The sequence below is a fragment of the Indicator indicator genome, chromosome 24 (genome assembly GCF_027791375.1).
Source record: "Indicator indicator isolate 239-I01 chromosome 24, UM_Iind_1.1, whole genome shotgun sequence".
Lineage (NCBI taxonomy): Eukaryota > Metazoa > Chordata > Aves > Piciformes > Indicatoridae > Indicator > Indicator indicator.
The window spans coordinates 5,660,761-5,681,295 of NC_072033.1; the positions used below are offsets into that span (position 1 = coordinate 5,660,761).

General features: G+C 53.6%; 1 protein-coding gene across 1 annotated transcript; it reads right to left on the reverse strand.

The window, feature by feature from the left end:
- Positions 1–2,953: 2,953 nt before the first annotated feature.
- EMILIN3 (elastin microfibril interfacer 3) lies at positions 2,954–10,757 on the reverse strand. The gene is made up of 4 exons (XM_054392067.1): positions 10,567–10,757; positions 6,903–7,025; positions 5,360–5,607; positions 2,954–4,848 (listed from the first exon to the last, which is right to left on the reverse strand). The coding sequence occupies exons 1-4, from the start codon at positions 10,755–10,757 to the stop codon at positions 2,954–2,956; spliced, it is 2,457 nt and encodes an 818-aa protein (XP_054248042.1).
- Between the last annotated feature and the right edge of the window lie 9,778 nt (positions 10,758–20,535).

A 20,535-nucleotide genomic window follows, 5' to 3' on the forward strand; every position in this document is an offset into this window, starting at 1 on the left:
TCAGCCAGCCTGTCCCCACAATGGGTGGAGGACTTCTCTGAACCCTGGCTGCCAGCACTGCTGTGTTCAGCCAGCCTGGTGCCCCTGCCCAGTACAGACTCAGCTCTAACCACACAAAACAGGCAGGAGCACTGCTGGAGGGATTTAAGAGATGTGGTGCTGAGGGCCAAGCCCTAATGGTGGACTTGGAAGTGCTGAGCAAATGGTCTCCATAACAATCCTAAAGGTCTCTTCCAACCTCAATGAGCCAGTGATTCCATGATCCTCCTTTCCTCAGCACTGTGAGTGAAAACTGTCTCCTTGTGCACCTGCCTCTGTGCTTTAGCTCTGCTTGTCTGAAAGCCACACAAGGCATTTGGATCCTGGAAAACCTCAGAAAGAAATACTTTATTTTTTTTTTCTCCTTTCCAGTACAAACAGCTGCTTTTTTTTTTTTTTTTTTTAATCTGAACAAACATAGAAGGTTTTAAAAACAACAAATCTTTTACCAGGATTTAGTTACCAACTGCTTTGGAAAGCTGCCTCTGTGAGGACAACCACATAGGCACCATCTCTTTCCCTCTCTGCAAGCAAAACAAAACCAAAACAGAATGCCCTATTTTGTACCAAGTTCCTTTTACTTTTTAAACATGGATAGCTGAGAACTGAAATACAAACTGTCCATAGTTTCAAGTGACTGGTCAGGAATAGTCTATACATAGCACCATGTTCTGGAAGATCAGACTTCTTCCTTGTCTTTTTTTCTCTTAGGGCCAGTCCCAGCTCCCTCTGTGCTGGAGGAAGCTGTTGCTGCTGAGCTGCTCTCCAACCCAGCCCTGGTCTGGGGAAGGGGTGAGCCTGGCTCTTGGCTTGGTTTTCTCTTTGGTTGCTGCAGCCCTTTTCTCCCTGTTGTGAGAGGAGGGGGAAGGGGCTTGGGTAGGCTGCTCTTGTGGGGTGAGGGCTGACTTGAAACTCCTTCTATGGGCTGGGGAGGGGGAAAATTAGTTTTTGCTGTCTAAAAGCAGATTTTGCAGGATGCCCAAAGGCAGCTGGAGGTTGCTCCTTGGCTGAAGAAGCATCTCAGCAGCTGCAGTGTTGCTCCAGCTCCGGCAAAGCTCAGAGCAGCAAAAGTGGATCCCGGTGCTGTGAGCATCTGGTGGGGTGAGGGGTTGGAAGCCTGTTCCTGTCTCCCTGCTCATACAGCTGATGGCCTATGCTTCTCTGGAAGGGGAAAGAGAGGGTTGCATCAGGGTAATGTGATGCAGCCAATGGAATTCGGAGTTCCCTGTGGTCCTCCTCAGCCTAGAAGCATCTGTTTCAGAGAGCTCATCCAGTTTTTGTGGAGGAGAAAAGGCACCCAGATGCATTTCTGCTGGGAGCTGCTGCTGCTTTGTGCTTCTCACAGCCCAGTGCTGCTCTGTTGCAGGGTGGCAAGGAGCAGGATGAGAACCGTGGTTCTGAAGAGCAGGGATGACCTGGTGAGGGTGATGAGCACAAGGGGGGAGCTGAAGACTAGCTGAGATGGAAGGGTCTGTGAGCTGCAATGCTGAGCTGATAGGAAAATATGTTCCTCTGCTATAAAGTGCCAGAGCTGCTCAGATGGAAGCTCTTTAACTTTCTCTTCATCCTTTCTGGTTGTGAAGACCCTGTTGGCTGAGCAGCAGAGGACACCCATGCTGGGCTCCTCAGGAGAGGTGGATTTTGTGTGCAATAGCTTCATCGTCCAGGTGCCTGCTCCACAGGGCAAGGCTGGAGGTGCTGAGGACTGTGTACAACCTTCTGCAATCTGCATATTCATGGAAACTAGAGTCAAATTCAGTAAATAACTTTTTCAATCCCAGGCTGAGGAGAGGTCTTTGCACAGGTACTCTGCCTTGTTTCACAGGGTGTGGGTCCTTCAGGGCTGTTGCCATCCCAGTGGGCTCAGAGGAATGTTGCAGTCTCTTACTCCCACACACGAGCAAAGCAGCTGCAGCTCTCCAGCTGGGATGAGATGAGGGGAACCACGTTCACAGTTTAAGCAATAAACCAGAAGAACAGCAGAGCTGGAGGACAGGGCTGCTTCATGCCAACCTTACTCTCCACAGCCACCTCTGGACTCACCTCTCTCCTGGGAAGACACAAGTTTTTCCATAACCCTTCCTGGGGCCAGTTTTCCATAACCAAGTGTAACCAGACAGCACAGCAGCCCTGAGGGTTCAGGGCATCTCCCACAGATGATGCTGTGGTCATTTTTAGCTGCTCCTCATTGCCCTTCAAAATAGGGTAAGGGCTGTGGGGACAGCAAGGGGAAACTTTGCCATCAGCTGAGCACCATGATGATGGATTGTTCCAAGCTGTACCTGCACATACCATACCTATGTGCAGAGGTTGCTTTCCCACTGTCTCTCCTCCTGTGCTCTGTCAGGTGTTTGCACAGAGGAGGGAGTGCTATAAATGGATTCACCATACAGGAGGAGGCAAAGGCACTTCCTAAGGGAGGGGAGAACATGTGTGTTCTTTGATATCCACAATTCCTGGGGTGAATTCTGCTTCCTCCAAGGAGCCCTGGCTCTGCTCAGTCCCTGGCTTGAGACACAAATGGTCTTTAGGTCAGAGAAATTCTATTCTTCAACTGCTAACTACAGGGTTTATGCTTCAAGAAGAATAAATCCACAAAAATAACATTTAGAAAAAATATTCCTGCCTCCAGCTTCCTCCTGAATGGTCCTTCTGGGGTTATCAGCCCAGGAGCCAAAGCAACACCCCTGACCATGAGGCAGTGATGCTGCTGCACCAGGGGTAGCACCAACACGGGGCAAGTGGGGCTGACAAGATGCAAAAATAATTAACAAAGGGTTCGTAGCAGCTTTATCTTTTCATAAAAATAAAAAAAAAGTTATCCCAAGAACTGTTGTCCCATTGGAGTGAGTCTGTGTGATATAAGTTAATCCTGTCCTTCATGGGGAGAAGGAAGCAGTGCATGGGGGCCAGGCTAATGCTGCTTCCCCGCCGCCTGCTCTTCCAAGTGGCCAACCTGCTCCGCCAGCTCCGAGACCTTGGCTTGGCAGTCAAGCAGGTTGTCCTTCAGCCCTGTTATTTCCTGAGAGTGGGCAGCCAAGGTCCCGTTCATGTGGTCCATGTAGTCCCACAGACTGCCCGTGTGTTTCTCCAGTTCGTCCCTGATGCCATCCAGGCTCCCTGTGACGGCACCCAACCTGCCACAGACACTCTCTACCCGGGCCACCCGCTTGTCAAAGTGAGCGATCTCCTGCTGCAGGTCATGGGCCACGCTCTTGCAGGAGCTCAGGTCATTGATGATCCTGCTTTTGAGTCTCTCCAAGTCTCCCTTGAGGTTCAGGACACGCCGGTTGCTGAAGAAGAGCTGGGAGCCCTGGTCGTTGACTTTCTCCTGGATAGAGTGGACCTCGTCCTCAATTTTCCGCTCGTGCTCATCCAGCGAGGAGTTGACGTGTGTCACGGTGTCCGAGTACTGGGAGACAGAGTCCTTGAGTCCCGTCAGAGACTTGCTTACAGTGTTCAGGTTGATCTTAAGCAGGGTGATCTCCCCTTGCAGAGCCCCCGACGCCTCCTCCTCGATTCGCCGCTGGATCTCCAGGATGGTGGCGTTCAGCTTGCGCAGCAGGTCGTAGTTGCTGTCCATCCGGAGGAGCAGATCTTGGTTCTTGTTCTGGCAGTCTTCAATCTCTGTCCGGAAAGTCTCAACATCTTTGGAGGCAGAGGTGCAGCCCAGGGAGCAGGTGCTCTCCAGTGTGATGAGGCGATTCTGCAGCACCTCCAGTGTCTCGTCTGTCCGTTTCCTCATGCTGGCAAGTTCCCCTTCCAGCACAGGCACCACCGCTCCGTCCATGCCCACGGGAGAACTGACATTGTTCAGCTCCCCGACGATGGTCATGAGCCTGTCCTCCAGGGTCTGCATTTTATCTTCAAAGGCAGTCCTCATCCCATCTATCTCTGCTACCACTGAGCCTCTCATGCTGTCTTCTACACTGGAGCAGCAGCTCCCTGTTTCTCTCTCTGTGGCATTAAGTCTGGCTTCCAGGTCCTCAAAGCGCCCTTCAAAAAGGTTCCCTAGGGTGACAGTGGAGATTTCACCATCCAGACGTGAGTGCAAGTTCTTCTGGGACTCAGAGATGCTGTGAAGGCCTTTCTCAAGGATGTTCATGCGATCAGTGAGGTAGTCCAGGTTGCTGCAGCAGCTTTCCACCACTGTCAGCCCTTGGATCTGGGTCTCCAGCTGGGAGATCTCCTTTTTTATCTCTAGCTCCTTCCCATCCAGTGTCTGCTGCAGCCGCAGGTTGGCAGCTTTCTCCTCCTCGCACTGCTGCCGCACCTCTTGGATCCGGAAGTCGCAGGTGGTCTGGATCTTCCCCAGCTGCTTCTCGAAGCCATCGAGCAGCTCCCCACGCAGGTTGCTGAGCCGTGTGTCCACATATTCCTCCAGCAGGTCGATGGAGGTGAGCGGCGAGGGCCGGGCCGACTCCAGCAGGTGCTTGATCTGCCCATCGTGGTCCAGGACCATGCCACGCACCTCGTGCAACAAATCCGCCTTGGTTTTCAGCACGTCGCTCACCTCTGTCACTTTGGTCAGGATCTCCCCCACGGGAGGGTACGTGGCCACGTCAGCTTTGTCTGCCACGTCCACCAGGCCATCGGGAATGATGCCAAAGCCCACTGTTGAGTCTGGTGTGCCCGGGCTGTTCATCAGGGAGCCAATCATCTTGGTGGTGTCCTCCTGGATGGCCAGCCGCAGGCGGTCCCCCAGCCCGCTCACCATGGTGTGCAGGCTGTCATAGGACTGGGACAGGCGCCTCACTTCCTCCTCCAGCCGATCCAGGCGGTCCCCGAAGAGGCCAGGCAGCTTCCTGCCTGCACAAGGGAAGAAACAGAATGGGCACAGTCAGGGCTGGTGCTCCTTTTCCTTCCCTCCTTGGCTATCTCCTAGAGTTGAGTCCTTTTCTTTGCTAACAGAAACCCCTGCCTTTCTCTTACTGCCATTTCAGCAAATATCAGCCCACCCTTCCTCCTTTTTAATACATCTCTTCTTAAGCTGATCAGAAAGCCCTCTTTCTGCTCCCACGCTCAGCAGCAGGTGATGAGAACAGCCATGGGGAGGTTGTTCTTGAGACACACCCTATCAATCCCAAAACGAATGGAAAAACACTTTCAAGTGATAAGGAAAAGGTAATTTTGAAGCAGCACATTTTGAAAGAAACTAGATTTAAAAAGCAAGTGGCCCTCAAGGCAATCAACACGTCAGGTCTCTGATCAGAAGGCATGTCACCTACTGAAGTCTTGTCCAATTCATACCCTGTGCTGAAACAGAGGTTTGAGAACATCTAGTGGTAACTTGGGCCATGAAGCAAGAATGAGATCTCACCATACTGATTCTTCTTTGGTCCTGGAAACAGGTCAGGGTGGCTTTTTGGATAAGGAGGAAGTCTGGGGATTGGAAACATCTTTTGTCCAGGAGGCATTTTAGGGCTGGGATGTTGGGGCAGAAGGCCGGGTTGGTCAGTCGGGCTGTCATGGCAGCCTTCTCCCATGAAGCCTGGGCAGCACCTCCAGGCCAGCTCAGTCACTGTCTTGTAGCCAATCTTGTACCTGGGTCTGAAGAAGGTGCGGTACCTTTCCAGGAGAGGGCAGAAAGAGAGAAGCCAGTTTAGAGAGGCAACTTTAACATCGAGCAATAGAGAAGAACAGGGCCAGGGGTCTTGCAGGGTGTGGGAAATCTGGGAATGTGGGGAAGCCTGGCTGAGACCCACGTGCTGAATGTGCAGACTGTGCCCCACCTCCACCAAGAACTCTTGTTGCACCACAGCTCAGTGCCACTGCCACACAACTCCTGGTGCAATACAGTCCCCTCCACCTGTACTGCAGGGCAGAGGCAGAAAGCAAACCCAAATCCTCTGTTCTTTGAATGGTTTCAAAGAATCTCTTCACTTTCCATCAACAATCTCCCAGAGGCACAGCCTCAAAACAAGCTGCTCTTTTAGTTGTTCTTCCTCACAGATGTTGCTGAGCTTCTATGGTCTTTCCTTCTGCCTTGGTGTGTAGAAACCACAGATGCTGCACCCAGTGGCTGTTAGGAGGTGAGGTGAGGTGAGGATGAGGATGGCATGCAGACAGCACTTTATGTCACAGCCTCTGCAGAAGAGCCCTTGAGCACCTCTGAACCCTTCTCCAAATGGCAGTAAGGGGAACTATCTTTTGCAGCTCACAGGCTACTCATGGTCCTGTGCACAGATAGAACACATTTCCCACTTGTGCCTGGATGCAGCATCCAAAGCTGAGCAGAGACTTCTCTGCAGGTCCAACTGCTTTCAGAAAACACCTTGAGTTCACCCCAGTTTTGTTTGAAGGAGAGCAGCATTCCTGCATGGAACAGCATCCGTGGCCAGGGGCTGAAGGAGGGTGGAGAAGAACAGAGCCCCAGGGTCCACCCTGCCCCAGCTGTGGCACTGCAGGGGGTTTCCCTCCAGTGCTGATGAGGTGGCAGAGTTTGGAAGTATTTTCCTGGGGCAGGATGCTCCCAGTCATCCCGAGCCATGGATTTGGTTTCTTCCTCCTCCTCTCGGTCAGGCTCTCCTAGCCACCATCTTCCTGCCAAATTGCAGGTCTGGGACAGAACTTTTCCTGCACACATGAACCCTCCCAGCTTCCCAGGATTTCCTGAGTTATTTCTGATGAAGGACCAGAGCTCCCTCTTCCTCCTGTCAGATCCCAACTTGCCTCCTCCCAGCACCACTGCCCTGGCATAGACTGTCTCTTCCAGGTAAAACCCTTCTGCCCCTTTCCCTGCCCTCTGGAAAACAAGGGTTCAAGGTCAGAGGGGTGACACAAGGGCTTCAGGAGCCTGAGGAGACCTGTGACTTGAACCTAGATGGGAAGGAAGCTGTTGCCCTGCCATCCCCCCTACTCACAGCACTTTTCCTGGGCACTTGGGTCCCCAGCTGCACTTGTGGTACTCAGCCTTGACGTAGCTCTCAGCCCCATCCTGCAGTGTGCATGTCACGTTGCGCTGCACCACATAGGCACAATAGCTCCTAGAAGGAAGCACACAAGACACTGTCACCCCCTGTCCCAGCTGATAGCAGCACCCCAATATTCACTCCATGCCCAGTCAGGTCTGCCTGCCCAGCCTGACACTGCTAGAGAGCTCTGAGGAGGGCAGGAGGTGGAGAAGCCCCCCCAGTATGTGCAGCTGCTGTGGAAGGGACATCTCCCATGCCACCCATTGGGGATGGAGACAGCAATGGAGCCTGGGGGAGTGCAGGGAGTGAGGAATAGAACCAAGTTCCTCATACCCATCCTGTTGCTAGGTACACAGACAAGGAGTGGGCAGGCACTCCTGGACCAGCCAGGCTGGGTGAGTTGACTCCTGCTTCTGGTGTCCCCATGCACATTGTCTGTCACCTGACCAACTCCAAGAGCCTCAGTCAGAGCAAGCCCTGCTAGCTGCCCCCCAGGTTCCAGGGTGCCACCCTCCAGCAACAATGAGGAGCCTTTTCCTTAGGCCAGGTGGGTCCAGCACCTGTCCTCTGGGTTAAGGGGTGCAGCTAAACCCCTGCATCCTCAACACATCTCTGCTCACCTCTGCTGTACTGGGCTCTCTGTTCACAGCCTCAGGCAGTGCCTGGCCCACAATGTCCTTCCAAGCTGGTGGCTGCCCCATCCTCCCCCATCTGTGGTCACTGTGCAGCCAAGCCCTGCCTGATAAATCATTTGTGGTGCTGGAAACAGGCTGAGCACCTTCACCTTCTGTTTTTTTCACTGTCTGTAAGAAACCTAGAACCCCCTCAGGCAAGTCTGTGGTGCCATTGTGCTGCAGGAAGCTGGGCACTGAGTGCAGTTGTTGCTGTCACGGTCACAGCCACGTTGTCACTAATGCTGGGGTCACCCAAAGCTGTGCTCAGCACAGTATGGCTTAGGGTGACAATACAGCCTGGGCAGACAAGCAGAACCCCACCAGCAACAGCAGGTATGGGAATAGCATCCCAGAAATAGCTCCAGCAACGTATGGCAGGGGTGGTCTGTCCTCCTGTAGCTGCTGGAGTGCTGCCAGTGCCAGCCCAAAAGCTTCCAGACCTTGTTGTGGGAACTGTCACACTCAGATCAAGCATGACACTACTGTCAGCAGAGGGAGAGAAGTGCAGGCTGGCTGCTTTGCAGGGCTGCAGCATCACACTCCCTCCAGCACGGAGACAGTGACAACCCAGGTTCCAAGCCTGCTGGAGGCTGGAAACCTCTTCAGATCCCCTGGACAGGTGGTGAAAAGAGTGGAGCCTCTTCCCTCCTGCCATCATGTCTGCAGCTGTCACAAGCTACAAGCCAGCTCCAGACACAGGCCCTCTCCTGAGCAGAGCAGTAAAAACCCAAGTGCTGAGGATGAGGTGGCCAAGAGGAAGGCTGCATGGGAAAGATGCTGGTGGGACAGATGGAGGCCAAGGCTGTTCCAGATGAAGGCAGGGCTGCCAGCAGGAGCAGATGGACTTGGTCCACAGGAGCAGAGACAGCAGGGATGTGCAGTGAAGCAGGGATTAAGGGCGTGGAGATGTGGCAGATGGCAGAGCGGGAAGAGAGGAGGGCACAGGCATACAGTGCAGAGCTGGGGCAAAGACAGAGGGTTAGCAGGATGGTGCAGATGGGTTGGTGTGTGCTGTAGGTACAGGGAGGTGTTCACTGAGGCAGGAAGACCCAGCTCTCCCTGTGCAAGTTTGGGTCACTGTTGCTCAGCTGCCTGGCCACAGGGTGGGAAGCAACCAGGGTCTCCTGGCATCACCATTGCACGGTCTGCAGAGAACAGCCTCAGGGCTGACCAGGGAAATGAGCTGCAGGGCCTCTCAGCTTGGCATGATGGTGGTCCAGATGGTGTTGGGACACTTTTGGCAGGTAGAGGTGAGGGAAGGGACTGGGACAGTCATGGTAGGGTAGAAAGGGTTTGAGGAGAAGGACTTCAGTGTCTCCTGTTTGGGGGGGTGGGCATGCACATCTCTCCAGAGCTCCCCCACTGTCACCCTCTGGGGACAGAGAAGCAAGCTGTGTCCTCTGGCTCACCCTCAATATGGAAAGACAGGTAAAAGGGGGACATGCATCAGTGGCAAATATGTGAGGCCAAAGTACATCCTCTACCCATGCTAAGACCTGCCATAAGCCCCTCAGTGCCTTTATTCAGTGGCCCTGAGCAAGCTTCTCCACCCTCAGCAGCACCCACAGTGAAGCAGCAAGGTGCAAGCAGGCTCATCCTTCCTCCAACATCCCAGCTCTGTTCCCTTCCAGCAGGGACCTTCTGGCCCCACACCTCCAGCACATCCCCCTTACTCTGCTCTGCAGCAGCACCAGAACCTCTGCCGCAGCCCCTTGCCCAGTGCTCTCTCACATGCCCAGAGCATGTGTGTGGGGACTTGAGCTGCTCCCTGCTCCTCCAGAAGCGAGTTCTCTCTCCACGCACAGGGCCACATGAGAGCTAAGGCCAGCCACTCGTCTTAGCTGGAGGGAAGAGTGTGGAAACTCAGCATCACCATCCCTCCATCCATCCATCCCTCCATCCCTCCCTCCATCCAGGATCTGCTCATAAACACATTGCTAACCCCTGCTGTAAGTCAACAAGTAGCCAACACAGGCAGATCTACTGGCCACTACTAATAGCCACTGCTTACCTGGGAGTCCTTGGGTTGGGGTGGTTCTGGCTCTTTCTCCTTCTCCCCAACCCCTCTCCTCCTCACCCACCTGTGGCCTGCAGTTTTATAGCCCCAGCCTGATGTTTTAAGAGTGAGCAGCTGGAAAATGTTACAGGCTTTGGAAAACTCTCACTGGCACTGCCAGTATTGTTGGTCTCCAAAGTTATTTTATTCATTTAGGCTTGTTCACAACACCACATCCTCCTCTTTTCAAAGGAGCCCGGGAGAAACGGTTCTAGCAAACAAATGGGGAGGGCAGTGAGCCTCCCTCCCCCCACAAATGTAACAGCCTTTTTACGATTGAATGGAAAAAGCCTATAGCATATGCAAAGCCACATTCCTCCTTTGCCTGAGCTTTCCAGGTTACTCAAAAACATATCTAAGCTCTGCTAGCTCTGTGCTTTACAAGTAAACGGGCACACTCCCTCCAAACCTGGCGTTTTCACGCAGAGCTCTGTGCAGTGCCACTTCACTTCCCACCCTACCCCGTCTTGTGTGCAGCAGAACAGGTACATTCCCCTACCCAAAAACGTCCACGGGCATCCCACCCTCACCATCCCAGCTCTGTCCCACATGGGACTGCAGTGTATCCGCCCCCTGGCAAGAGATGGCACCCACTTGGTACCCAGACTTGAGTACCCACCAAGGAGTGCTTGCAGCTGAGCCCTGGGCGATGACACCCGTGGCTGGTACAAGGGGTTGGGTGCCCACCACGGGTTGCACGCAGCGGCCGTCCCGCGGGGATGCTGAGCGCAGACCTGCGGTCAGTACCCGTGATCTGTGCCCGGTAAGGGATGCCCGACGTGAGGCGGTACCCAGGGCCCGATGCTCGGGGGCGATACCGGCTCCCGGTGCCCGCCGACTCGGTTGCGCGGGCGCGGGCGGAGGCGCGTAGAGGGTCTCTTACTTGTGCTTGCCCACGGGCTTGCCGAGCTGCGGGCTGGAGCCGGCCGTGTAGAGGCTGTACCTGCCGCCGTAGGGCAGCGGAGCGGCGGGGGGGTAGAAGGCACCCTTGGCGTCGGCGAGGGCCAGCAGCGTCCCCAGGGAGAGGCAAGCGAGCAGAGCTCCGTGGCGGCGCAGCGCCCGCGCCCGCCGCATGGTCCCGGGCCCGGCGGCGGCTGCAGAGCGGGACGGGACGGGGCGGCCGCGGGCTCCGCCGGGCCGGCGCTTCGGAGGGGACCGGAGCACCGCCCTGCCCTGCCCCTTGCCGTGCCCGGCCGTGCCCTGCCCGGCCCTGCCCGGCGGCACACGCTGCTCCACCGCCCGCCCGACCCCTTTTGTACGGCGGCGGTGGGGGCGGACCCCGCTCCTCCTCCCGCCCTCCCACAGCCGCCGACCCCCGGCCCCGCGGGCGGGGAGACAAAGCGGCACCCCCTCCCCTGACCCCCTCCCATCCCTAACGTCTTCCCCCGGCCCCACAGGCGGAGACACAAAGCGGCCCCCCACCCCGCCCCGACCCACCGTGCAACTCCCGCGGTGCCGAAGCTCGACCCCAAAGCGTTGTCGGCCCCAGGGCGGGGGTCTGGAAGGGGCATGAACCCCCTTCACCGGCCCCAACACCGCCCCTCGTCTCGCTGCCCCCTCCCCGAGCACCGAGCGAGGGTAGCAGGTGCAGCGGGGGCTGAAGCCGCAGGGGCCGGGCACGTCCTCCGGGTCAGCGCTGGCCGGCAGCTTCTGGTTCCCCCAGAACACCTGCAGGGAAAAAGGCTGTAGGGACCCTGCCTCTGTCCTGTGGGCTTCCAGGCGATCTGTGCTGCTGGGGACTGACAGCTGCCAATCGTTTGGCTTGCACTGCCAATCACTTGGCTGGCACTGGCAAGGGCCCAGTGAATGCAGAACCTGGGTTTTGCAGGAGAGGGTGTTTGGGAGCTGGACTCAATGATCTTAAAGATCTTTTCCAACCACAAGGGTTCTGTGATCACCCCTCCATGGTAGATTTTGCCTTCAGCTCCAGGCTTCAGGAGAGGGAGGAATTCCTTGCTTTCCCTGCAGACCCATGGGTCTCCCACAGCCAAAGGCATTCCCTCCTAATGCTTAAAGACATTGCCTCCTTTGGAAGGCAAGTTTGGGTATCCTGTGCCTTTCAGAGATCCCCTCTGACTTGCCCAGCATCAGGTACTGGGTGCTGAACACCCTGCCCTCTCAAATAGCACTCCCCAGGCACTGCACTCTTAACCACAGTGGTGGAAGAACCTTTGGGTGAGTCACAAGCAGCCATTGCTGTTGGGTGAGGGACAGAAGACGCCTGCCTTGGGCACTGGGCAGTTTGGGATGGGGGTAACATTCCTGGTGCTACCCAGTGGAGGTCAGCTTGCAAGGGAGCAGGAGATTTTGTCATATAAGCAAAAGCTGGGCTGAGCATCCCACTGCCCCTGGGCCCCTCTCACCCTAGGGCATCCCAGTGAGACCACACCAGGGGTTTGATGAGGCTCCAGCCTCAGCTGGCAGAGGCCAGCCCCAGGTTGTCATAGGCAGAGAAGCACCACGAAGAGGTGTGCAATGCTTCTCCAAAAGCCTTGAAAGCAGCTGAGAAAGGGCAGCTGGGTGGAATCCCAAATGTAGACATGAAACCTGCTGCTGGCGGAAGGAGGCATCAAGGCTTGAGCTGACACTGAGAGAGAGATGATAAGATATGGAGACAAACGGCCTTTTTCAGTTAAAAGGAGCCTTTGGCTGGGCCTGAGGTGGATACAGAAACATTAGCAGGAGAAGCAAAACACAGAGGAGAGCCATGCAGGGGGAGGCAAGCTGGAAAAGCGAGCAGAGGAAGTCTGTGTAACGAGGCAGTGCATCCCCTGGAACAGCTCCCTCTGCTCACTCCAAGCTGCTGCAGGGTGTTGCTGCAAGCTGCCATGCGCTTGTCAGGCTGCACCCCAGAGGTGGCTGCATTCTGGCTTTGGCATGGTCTATCTGGCAGCACATGAAGCACTTCCCATCCAGCTGGTGCATCGGATTGTTCCACTCCGCCGGGATGCTGCAGGAGGGACAATCTATCAGCAACTCTATAAAAACAAACAAAAGCCAGCCGAGCCTGCATGGTTTACTGCTGGATGCCAAAGTCTAGAGCTAACCTTGCACACAGCCTTCATTTTTTTTTTCCCTGTGTGCAGGGAGCTGGAAGCAGTTTTAATAACAGCTGCACGTGTGCGTCTGAGGCCTCCAGGAAAAACCATCTGGTGCTGCAAGCTCTGAGCTAAAGCTCTTGGTCCTGTCTGCTGAGCCTGTGCTGAACAGGCACCACAAGGCAAAGTGCAGAGTGCTCACTCGTTCTCACCAACCTGGCTGTGAAAGAGGAGAAGGTGGGAGCCCTGGGTGGGTGCATGTATGTGTCTGCATCTGTCCTTGCCATCCAACCCCACTCCAGGTCATTTTCTGCCAGTTTTCATAGTGGGGCAGAATCCTCACAGAGGCTGAATCCCATTTTGGTGTTCTAATTGTTTGGCATCTGGGTAGACAAGGCAGTGCCAAGCTTGCATCCCCACTGAGGAAATGGATTCATCATCAACTCTACCATAGGACATTGAAGAACCCACATAGAGAGAGCCGCAATGAGTGCCCCAAACCATGGGAAAAACTCTCATGTGCCTTATTAGCCATGAGCTAATCCAACCATGGGACACAGAGAGGCAGGAAATGAGGATTCGTTAAGTTGCAGTTCTCAGGCAGCAGCTGGGGTTTGACTCTTTGATGCTCAGCTGTGCTTCTGCCAGTCCCACCCACATCACGAGCTCTGACTGGGTACATGAGAATGCCTGTGTGGAGTGTGGCATGGCATTCTGGCTTTGGAGAGGTTCTCCTCTGGAGAAGGAACAGGAGACTTCTTCCTATTAGGGCATCCTTCTGGCATGGCCATGTCCCAGGGGTTTAAAGAGAATATGCCAAGCCCCATCTCCCAGAGTTGTGAAGCCTGTGTTGAGCACTGAGGTCTCCAGTAGGGTGGAAGAGCTTTGCCAGGAGAAAGGACTGGAGAAGAATGGAAGGACAGAGCTGAAAGGTTCTGCAGGTCTGCTCATGAGTAACCTCTGGATCAGGGAGCACCAGCCCCTGGTGCTTCCCAGAGGAAAGCTCCGCTTTCTCTCCTGGCCTTGGCAAGAAAGTAAAAGAGATTGGATCAGAGATGATGATGATGATGATCAAATCTGGATGCTTGGCAAACCTGAGACCTTACCAAGGCTGTGTCTGTCACTGTCCCTGTGTGAACATCTCCTGCAGCAGCTCTGAAAGTGACTAGGGAATTTGTTTCTCCACCTGGACTGCCAGAAGTGGATTATTTCAGGTACATCTCTAACTCCTGCACAGCTATGCTCCAAGCCAGTCCAGGGATGAACAGGTCGAAGTTTTTCCCTACTAAGGATCCACCACAGATCTCTCTGAAAGGCAGGGACATTGTTCAGGATGCAGGAGTAATTCAGAAATAGGAGCTCAGCTGGAGAAGAGAGCAAGAACAGAGATGCTACCTCTGGGAAGAGGCCCTGCTCTGTCTCCCAAGGACAGCTGGGTGAACCACCGTGGGGCTAATTTCACAAGTGGATGACACCAAACAGTGACCTGTTCTGCTTCACAGACTTTTTAATTAACACCTGCATGGCCTCATCAGCTGAGTAATTGCCTCCCTTCATGGGTCAAAAAGCCAGCAGCCTCCGACCTCCTGTTTCCACCCGAGTACCATGTTTGGTGCCTGCACAGGGTGCAGTGGGTGTGAGCTGCTGCACCATCAAACTTTCCCAGACAGTCCAGGGACTCTTCAGCTCTGACTGCTTTTGGGCACCCTAATCCTATGCTTTAAATAGGTCTTGCTTCTGGCAAGGCACTCACTATGCTGGGCAGAATGGGGTGGACCTGGCACAGCAGTCAGAGGAGAGTTGCCCTCTGTGTTTCCGTGGGATAGGAGCAGATTGAAGCAAGGGAAATTTGAGTTGGATATGAATAATGTAAAAATATCTGATAGTAAAATGAATATAGCCATGGAGGAGACTGCACTGGGCCATCTGGAGATTTTAAAGGTTAGATAAAAAAACCAAAACTGTCAGGACCAATTTGGGGTAGGGAAATGGATTGGATATCTTCCCAAGATCTCTCCCAGCCTGAGTTTTTCTAAGGACAAATTCATTTCCCAAAGTGGCAAGGCAAGAAAGCAGCTCAATTTAGAGGGAGTTTCTCTCCGATGATTCCCACTGGATCAAAGGCATTCCTGGAATTGGCACTGACAGAGGCCTTGTCCCTTGGCAGGGGTCTGTTGCAAGAGTGGGGTCCTCTGGAAAGCCAAACTTTCCCAGGTGCACGTCCAACCAGACCCACCCAGGGCTCGCTCCGCTGTGGCAGGGTCCCTGTGAAGCCACTGCAGCTATCCCACAGCTGCTCCTCTGGCCCAGGGAGGAACAGGGGCACTGTATCACTCAAACTGGCAGGCGAGATACACGTCCCAAATGCCATAGCAGTACAGAGAGCTACCTGCCCAAGGAGAGCTGGGACCTCAGTAGGGCCTTCTCCAGATGCTGCAGTTCCCCAGAGGAACACCCAGAGGTGTTAAACAGATGTGTAGACATGGCACTTTGGGATGTGGTTTAGTGGACATGAGGGTGTTGGGATGATGGTTGGACTTGATCTTAGAGGTCTTTTCCAACCTTAATGATTCTATAATTCTGTTCTATGATTCTAAAACTGAGCTCAAGGAAGCCCACCATGGCCATGGCTAAACCACAGGACTGAAAAGCTCTTGCTGGTTTCTCGCAAATGCTTCTTCCACATTCCAGCTCCATGCTGGGCATGGACCACTTCTCCCATTGGCCACAATGGTAAGGAAATGCAGGAGACGGCCCTGGTCCATCCAGTGACATCAGAACCCCCAGCAATGTCACAACATCTGCCTCATTTGGAGGCTGCTGATGTTTTGTTCTGACTCACACCCTGGCCCCACTTCCAAGGGGTGTGATCGCTGTGAGTGTCCCCTCCAACCTAGGGGGTGGGAGGTACCTGGGTTTGCCCAAGCTCTGGAGGAAGCTGTGGCTGAGGGCTGAGAACAAAACCCCTTTCTTCGTGGGAAAGTGCAGCGACTTGAAGTGGTCAGACAGCCTTATCTCTGGTTTCGAAAGCCGCACGCTGATCATTTGTCAAGATTAGCGCGTGCGGTAGAAGGGATGGAGCTGTTCCAAATCCATGCTCCCAGCTCTTCCCTGGGCTCAAGGCCATTCATAAAAATGCCAGAGCAGCGGCGGCGGCAGCAGGGAGCACATAATGGGGCTGTGGTTTGGGGAGGACTGGGGGGGGGGTCAACCGCAGGTTATCCAAGCGTGGAGCGGGGAGAAGAACGCACAGGTTGCTTTGTTTATACATCCATTAGTGTCCTTCCTCCAGGAAAATGTGCAGAGAGGCTGGCAGGGGGGATTCAGCAAGAGCAAGGGGCAGGCAGGAAGTCCTCTGAGTGGGGCAAGGGGTGATGTGCTTAAAAACCCCTTTCTCAGCCATGCCAGAACCCCAGGGACAGGCAACGACCGTGGAAATGGAGCAGGAGCAGTCTCCAGGGGTAGTTCTAGCTGGATTCAACAGTTCATGGATGCAGGGTGAAGAGGATGAAGAGTGAGCAAGGGAAGAGGTGATATCCTCCCAACAAACCCCAGTATATTATGGTGGGGCACTGGGGACCTAGCTGGAGCCAGGCTCTGCACTAGGGTGTGCTGGCCCAGCAAGCCCCAGGGAGGAGCAGCTCTGATCTCAGCTGGTCCCCATCAGCTCAGATTCAGCTGAGCAGGAGCATGGAAACGCTATAAAAAGCTGAGTGTGTGGAGTTGGAGAGCTGGGAATGAGGAGCATGTTTTCTACAAGTACTGTTGTCTGCGATGCTTGAGGAGCCTTGGGGGAACTGTGTGGCTTCAGGGCAACCTGCTGCTCTGACTGTGGTCCAGCATGCTGGGGAAGGCTCTCCCAAAGCAGCTGTGTGCTGCGTCCTAGCTGGTGCATGCCCCAGAGCTATGGAGATGTCTTCATCAGGAGAGGAAGAATTTGTGTGCTACTGAAATTTTTCAGCCATTTCCACGCTGTTGGTAGTAGTTCAGCACTTGGATTTCAGATGGTCCTTCCCATCTCCTGCATGGATGCTTCTCTCTAGGGACTGCCTGCCACAAGAAAGAGTTTTGCTGGAAAGGGAGAGAACAGCAGCCTGGGCTTTGGTTAAAGAAACGGCCACAGAACTGCTGTGTTTGATCACTTCTTCAGCATGTGGTCAGATCCTTTGCTGACACATACCTCTGGCTTTTGGGAAGAGCCATGTTCTTCCTTGGCTGCATCTCCATCTGGGTCAACTTCTGCCTTTCCTGGGAATGGGATGATGGCAGCAATCCAGCAGTTTAGCCACAGCCTCTGCTCAGTCACCTCATTGCTGCACACGGTGGAAGAAAAACACCACAAAAGCAGAAAGAAAACATCTTTTCCTTTGGGACCTGGGGAATATGGGAGGCCATTAGTACAACCTGACATCTTTGCTGATCTTTTTTTTCCAAAGTCACCCAGCACCATGACACAATTGAGCTATTTGTAGCCCTTGAGCTTCTCTTCATGCCTTGTCTTCAACACTTCTGTAAAGTAAAGAGCTTGCCCAACACTGAAGTGCTGGGATGCTCAGGAGGGATGTGTTGAGTCCCTGCAGGCAGAGTGAAGGCAGGGAACGGGGTCTGCTGAGGTGGCTTCAGCCAGAGAGATGGACCTCAGAGGCAGCTGTGGATACAGGTTCCCCTGCATGTGGTGGGACCAAGGGGATGATGGACAAGTACAGAAGCTGCTGCAGGGCTCTGCATAGAAGCAGCCTGAAGATTGTTTCCCTCATCTTCTGCATTTTGAAAGCAGAAGCCACACAAAGCTTTTCTGGCTTCTTCAACATCCTGCTTGTGTGAAGGTTGTCTCAGTGGCACATGCGTTTCTGAGGTGAATGGTGGAGATCAACCCTGTGAGCCCATCTAGGGTATATTATCCTGCACAACCGATTCTCTGCTGTGTCTGTTTTGCCCAGAGATGGGATCTTGAGGCAGCAGAAAGGTTTCCCACAGTTCAAAGCTGCTTTTTCTTAGAATCATAGAATTGTGTTGGTTGGAAAAGACTGCTAAGATCATTGACTTCAACTAACAATATCATGGCCACTAAACCATGTCCTGAAGTGCCATGTTCTTTTTTTTTTTTGTAACACCTTCAGGGATGGTGACTCCACCACCTTTCTGGGCAGCCTGTCCCATTGTCTGACCACCTTTTTGGTAAAGAAATTTTTCCTAATATCCAACCTAAACCTCCTTTGTCACAATTTCAGGCCACTTCCTCTCTTTCTATTGCTTGATACTAGGGAGAAGAGACCAACCCACACCTGGCTCCAACCTCCTTTCAGGGAGTTGTAGAGAGCAATGTGGTCTCCTCTCAGCTTCCTGTCCTCCAACCCCAGTTCCCTCACCTGCTCCTCATAAGACTTATTCTCTTGACCCTTCAGCAGCTTGTTGGCTGTGTTCAGGGCCCAGTTATTCTAAGCCATGGGCAGCACAGCTCCCGCATGTCCCCAGGCACCTGGTGACTTCTGGATATACAAACTGTGGGAACAGCTGGGCTGAAACCCTGCCATTATCCATGTTGCTTGAGGGAAAGGGATGAGAGGGAGTTATTTTGGGGTCCTAAGAGGGGCCCTTCATGCCCTCCCACTGCAGCCAGCTCTGCTCTGTCCTCTGAGGTGACCCCCCAGGCAGGCGTGCAGGGCGTGCGCTGTGACCAGCCATAAATAACGGGCGGTTATTTATGCACAGGCAAAGGAACAGGGAAGAAAGTGTAAGTGATACCAGCTTGGGCTGCTTCCAGACCTGCTTGGAGCTGGGATCTCATGGCTGATATTTGGCTTTGCCAGCTTCCCTTCGCAAGCAGCTGTTCCTGAGGGCTCTGCAGCTGCGTTTGGCCCTCAGCAGTGTTTTGTTAATCCTCTTTCTCACTGTACAGCAAAGTGCGCTCGCCAAGGTCCCGCTGACCCGTCACCAAAAGAGCAAAAAAGAAAAGAGGAGGAGGAGAACTTGATATCTTCTGCAAGAGAAATAGCTTGGGCCCAGCCTTGGAGAATTTCCCAAGCTCTCAAGGAATTTCCTGATCTTAGGAATCTGCCAAAATTTGGGATCTGCCTCAGAAAGGCTGCAGAAATTTTCGGAGCACATGCTGTGATGTTGTGATTTGGGTTTGCACCTCTGTCTTTGTGAAGACACATTCTCTCTGAACAGGTCAGCAGGGCCAGAAAGGAAAGCCACCCTCTGAGCAGCTGCAGGAATATGCAGGGATTTATTTAATATCCTCTCCCCTCCTTTAGTTAGGGATTAATGAGCTTTTTGATCCTAAACTCCCGTTTTACCTCCCTGTGCCAAGCCCTGCCAACCCTTGTGTGAACATAGAACTTTGGGGTCAGATGTAATGCTCTCGGTTAGTGGCTCACTGGCAGATCTAGAATGAAAAGCAGAACCCCAGATTGACTAATAGCCCATATTTTTACCAAAAAAGAGAAAAAGCCTCTGCAGCAGAAGGCAGCCTCCTTGCTTGTAGCTGGGGCTGAGTGTTCATGTGTTTATTGCATCTGTTTCAAGAGCAAACAAACTTCTGGGTGGGAATAGCACAGCCCCTCCCCTCAGAACAAACCCGAATGAAATTCCTCAAGGTCTTTTTCCAAAGATTGATGCTGGCTGGATTTCGACCAGGTTGTTTTTGACCTGCTTTAATCTCTGAAATCAACACCGAGTCAGGAAATGCTTAGATTGACTCTGAAGGAGGATTTGGCCAGAGTTGTTCTCCTATTTATGAGGGTTAGTTGGAAACGGCAAAACCTCTTGGAGGGGACCTGTCCTGACCTCCCCACTCCTTTAGCCCAGTGTGGAGGGTCTTTATCATCCCCTAAAGCTTGATTTCTTCCCCAGGATCTTGGCAGTCTTGTTGAGTCATGCTTGATGCTGGAGTATGGGACTATTTTTCTGATGGCTTCAGTGGGCTTTGGAGCAGGCTAGTGGGACCAGTTTCCTTGTGGGCCAGCAGTATTATTTGAAGGAAAAAACCCAGTCCTCCCATGCAATGGGTCAGGGTTGAACTATTTGAAACCATGTCCTCCCTCTCAGGTCTGACACAGATGAAACCAAAGAGAGACAGGGAACTACTGGAAAGAGTCCAGGAGGGGATACTAAGATGCTGTGGGGGCTGGAACATCTCTGTGAGGAGGAAAGGCTGAGAGACCTGTGAGAGAAAGGGGCTGTGAGGTCTCTCTGTGAGAGACCTGGGGCTGTTTAGCCTGGTGAAGAGCAGCCTGAAAGGGGATCTGATCAATGCTCAGCAAGAGCTAAAGGGTAGGGGGTGAGAGGATGGGGCAAGACTATTTCCAGTGATGCCCAGAGACAGGACAAAGGACAACAGACTCAAACTGGAACCTAGGAGGTTCCGCCTGAACATGAATAAAAACTCCTTTGCTGTGAGGTTGCCGGAGCCCTCGAGCAGGCTGCCCAGAGAGGCTGTAGAATATCTTTCTCTGGAGAGATTCCAAACCCACCTGGACATTGTGATCTTGGGCAAGCTGCTGTAGGTGGCAATGCTTCATCAGGGGAATTGGACCAGATGCTGTCCAGAGGTGTCTTCCAACCCCCACTATGCTGGGATTCTAGAAAGTCACTGTCTCTGCCTCCCTGTTATCTCCTGATGCCTCTGCATCATGAGATCTTCAGCCCAGATCCAGGACTGGGCTTGAGCAGAGCCTGATCCAGGAGAGCCCCTGGCATCCCCCACACCCCCTCACTCTTCACTTCCCGGTTCCCCGTGCAACGCTTTGCAAGGGCATTGCAACTTCGCCACCATTCAGAAGAAGGAAAAGGAAACCCAGCATGAGCACATG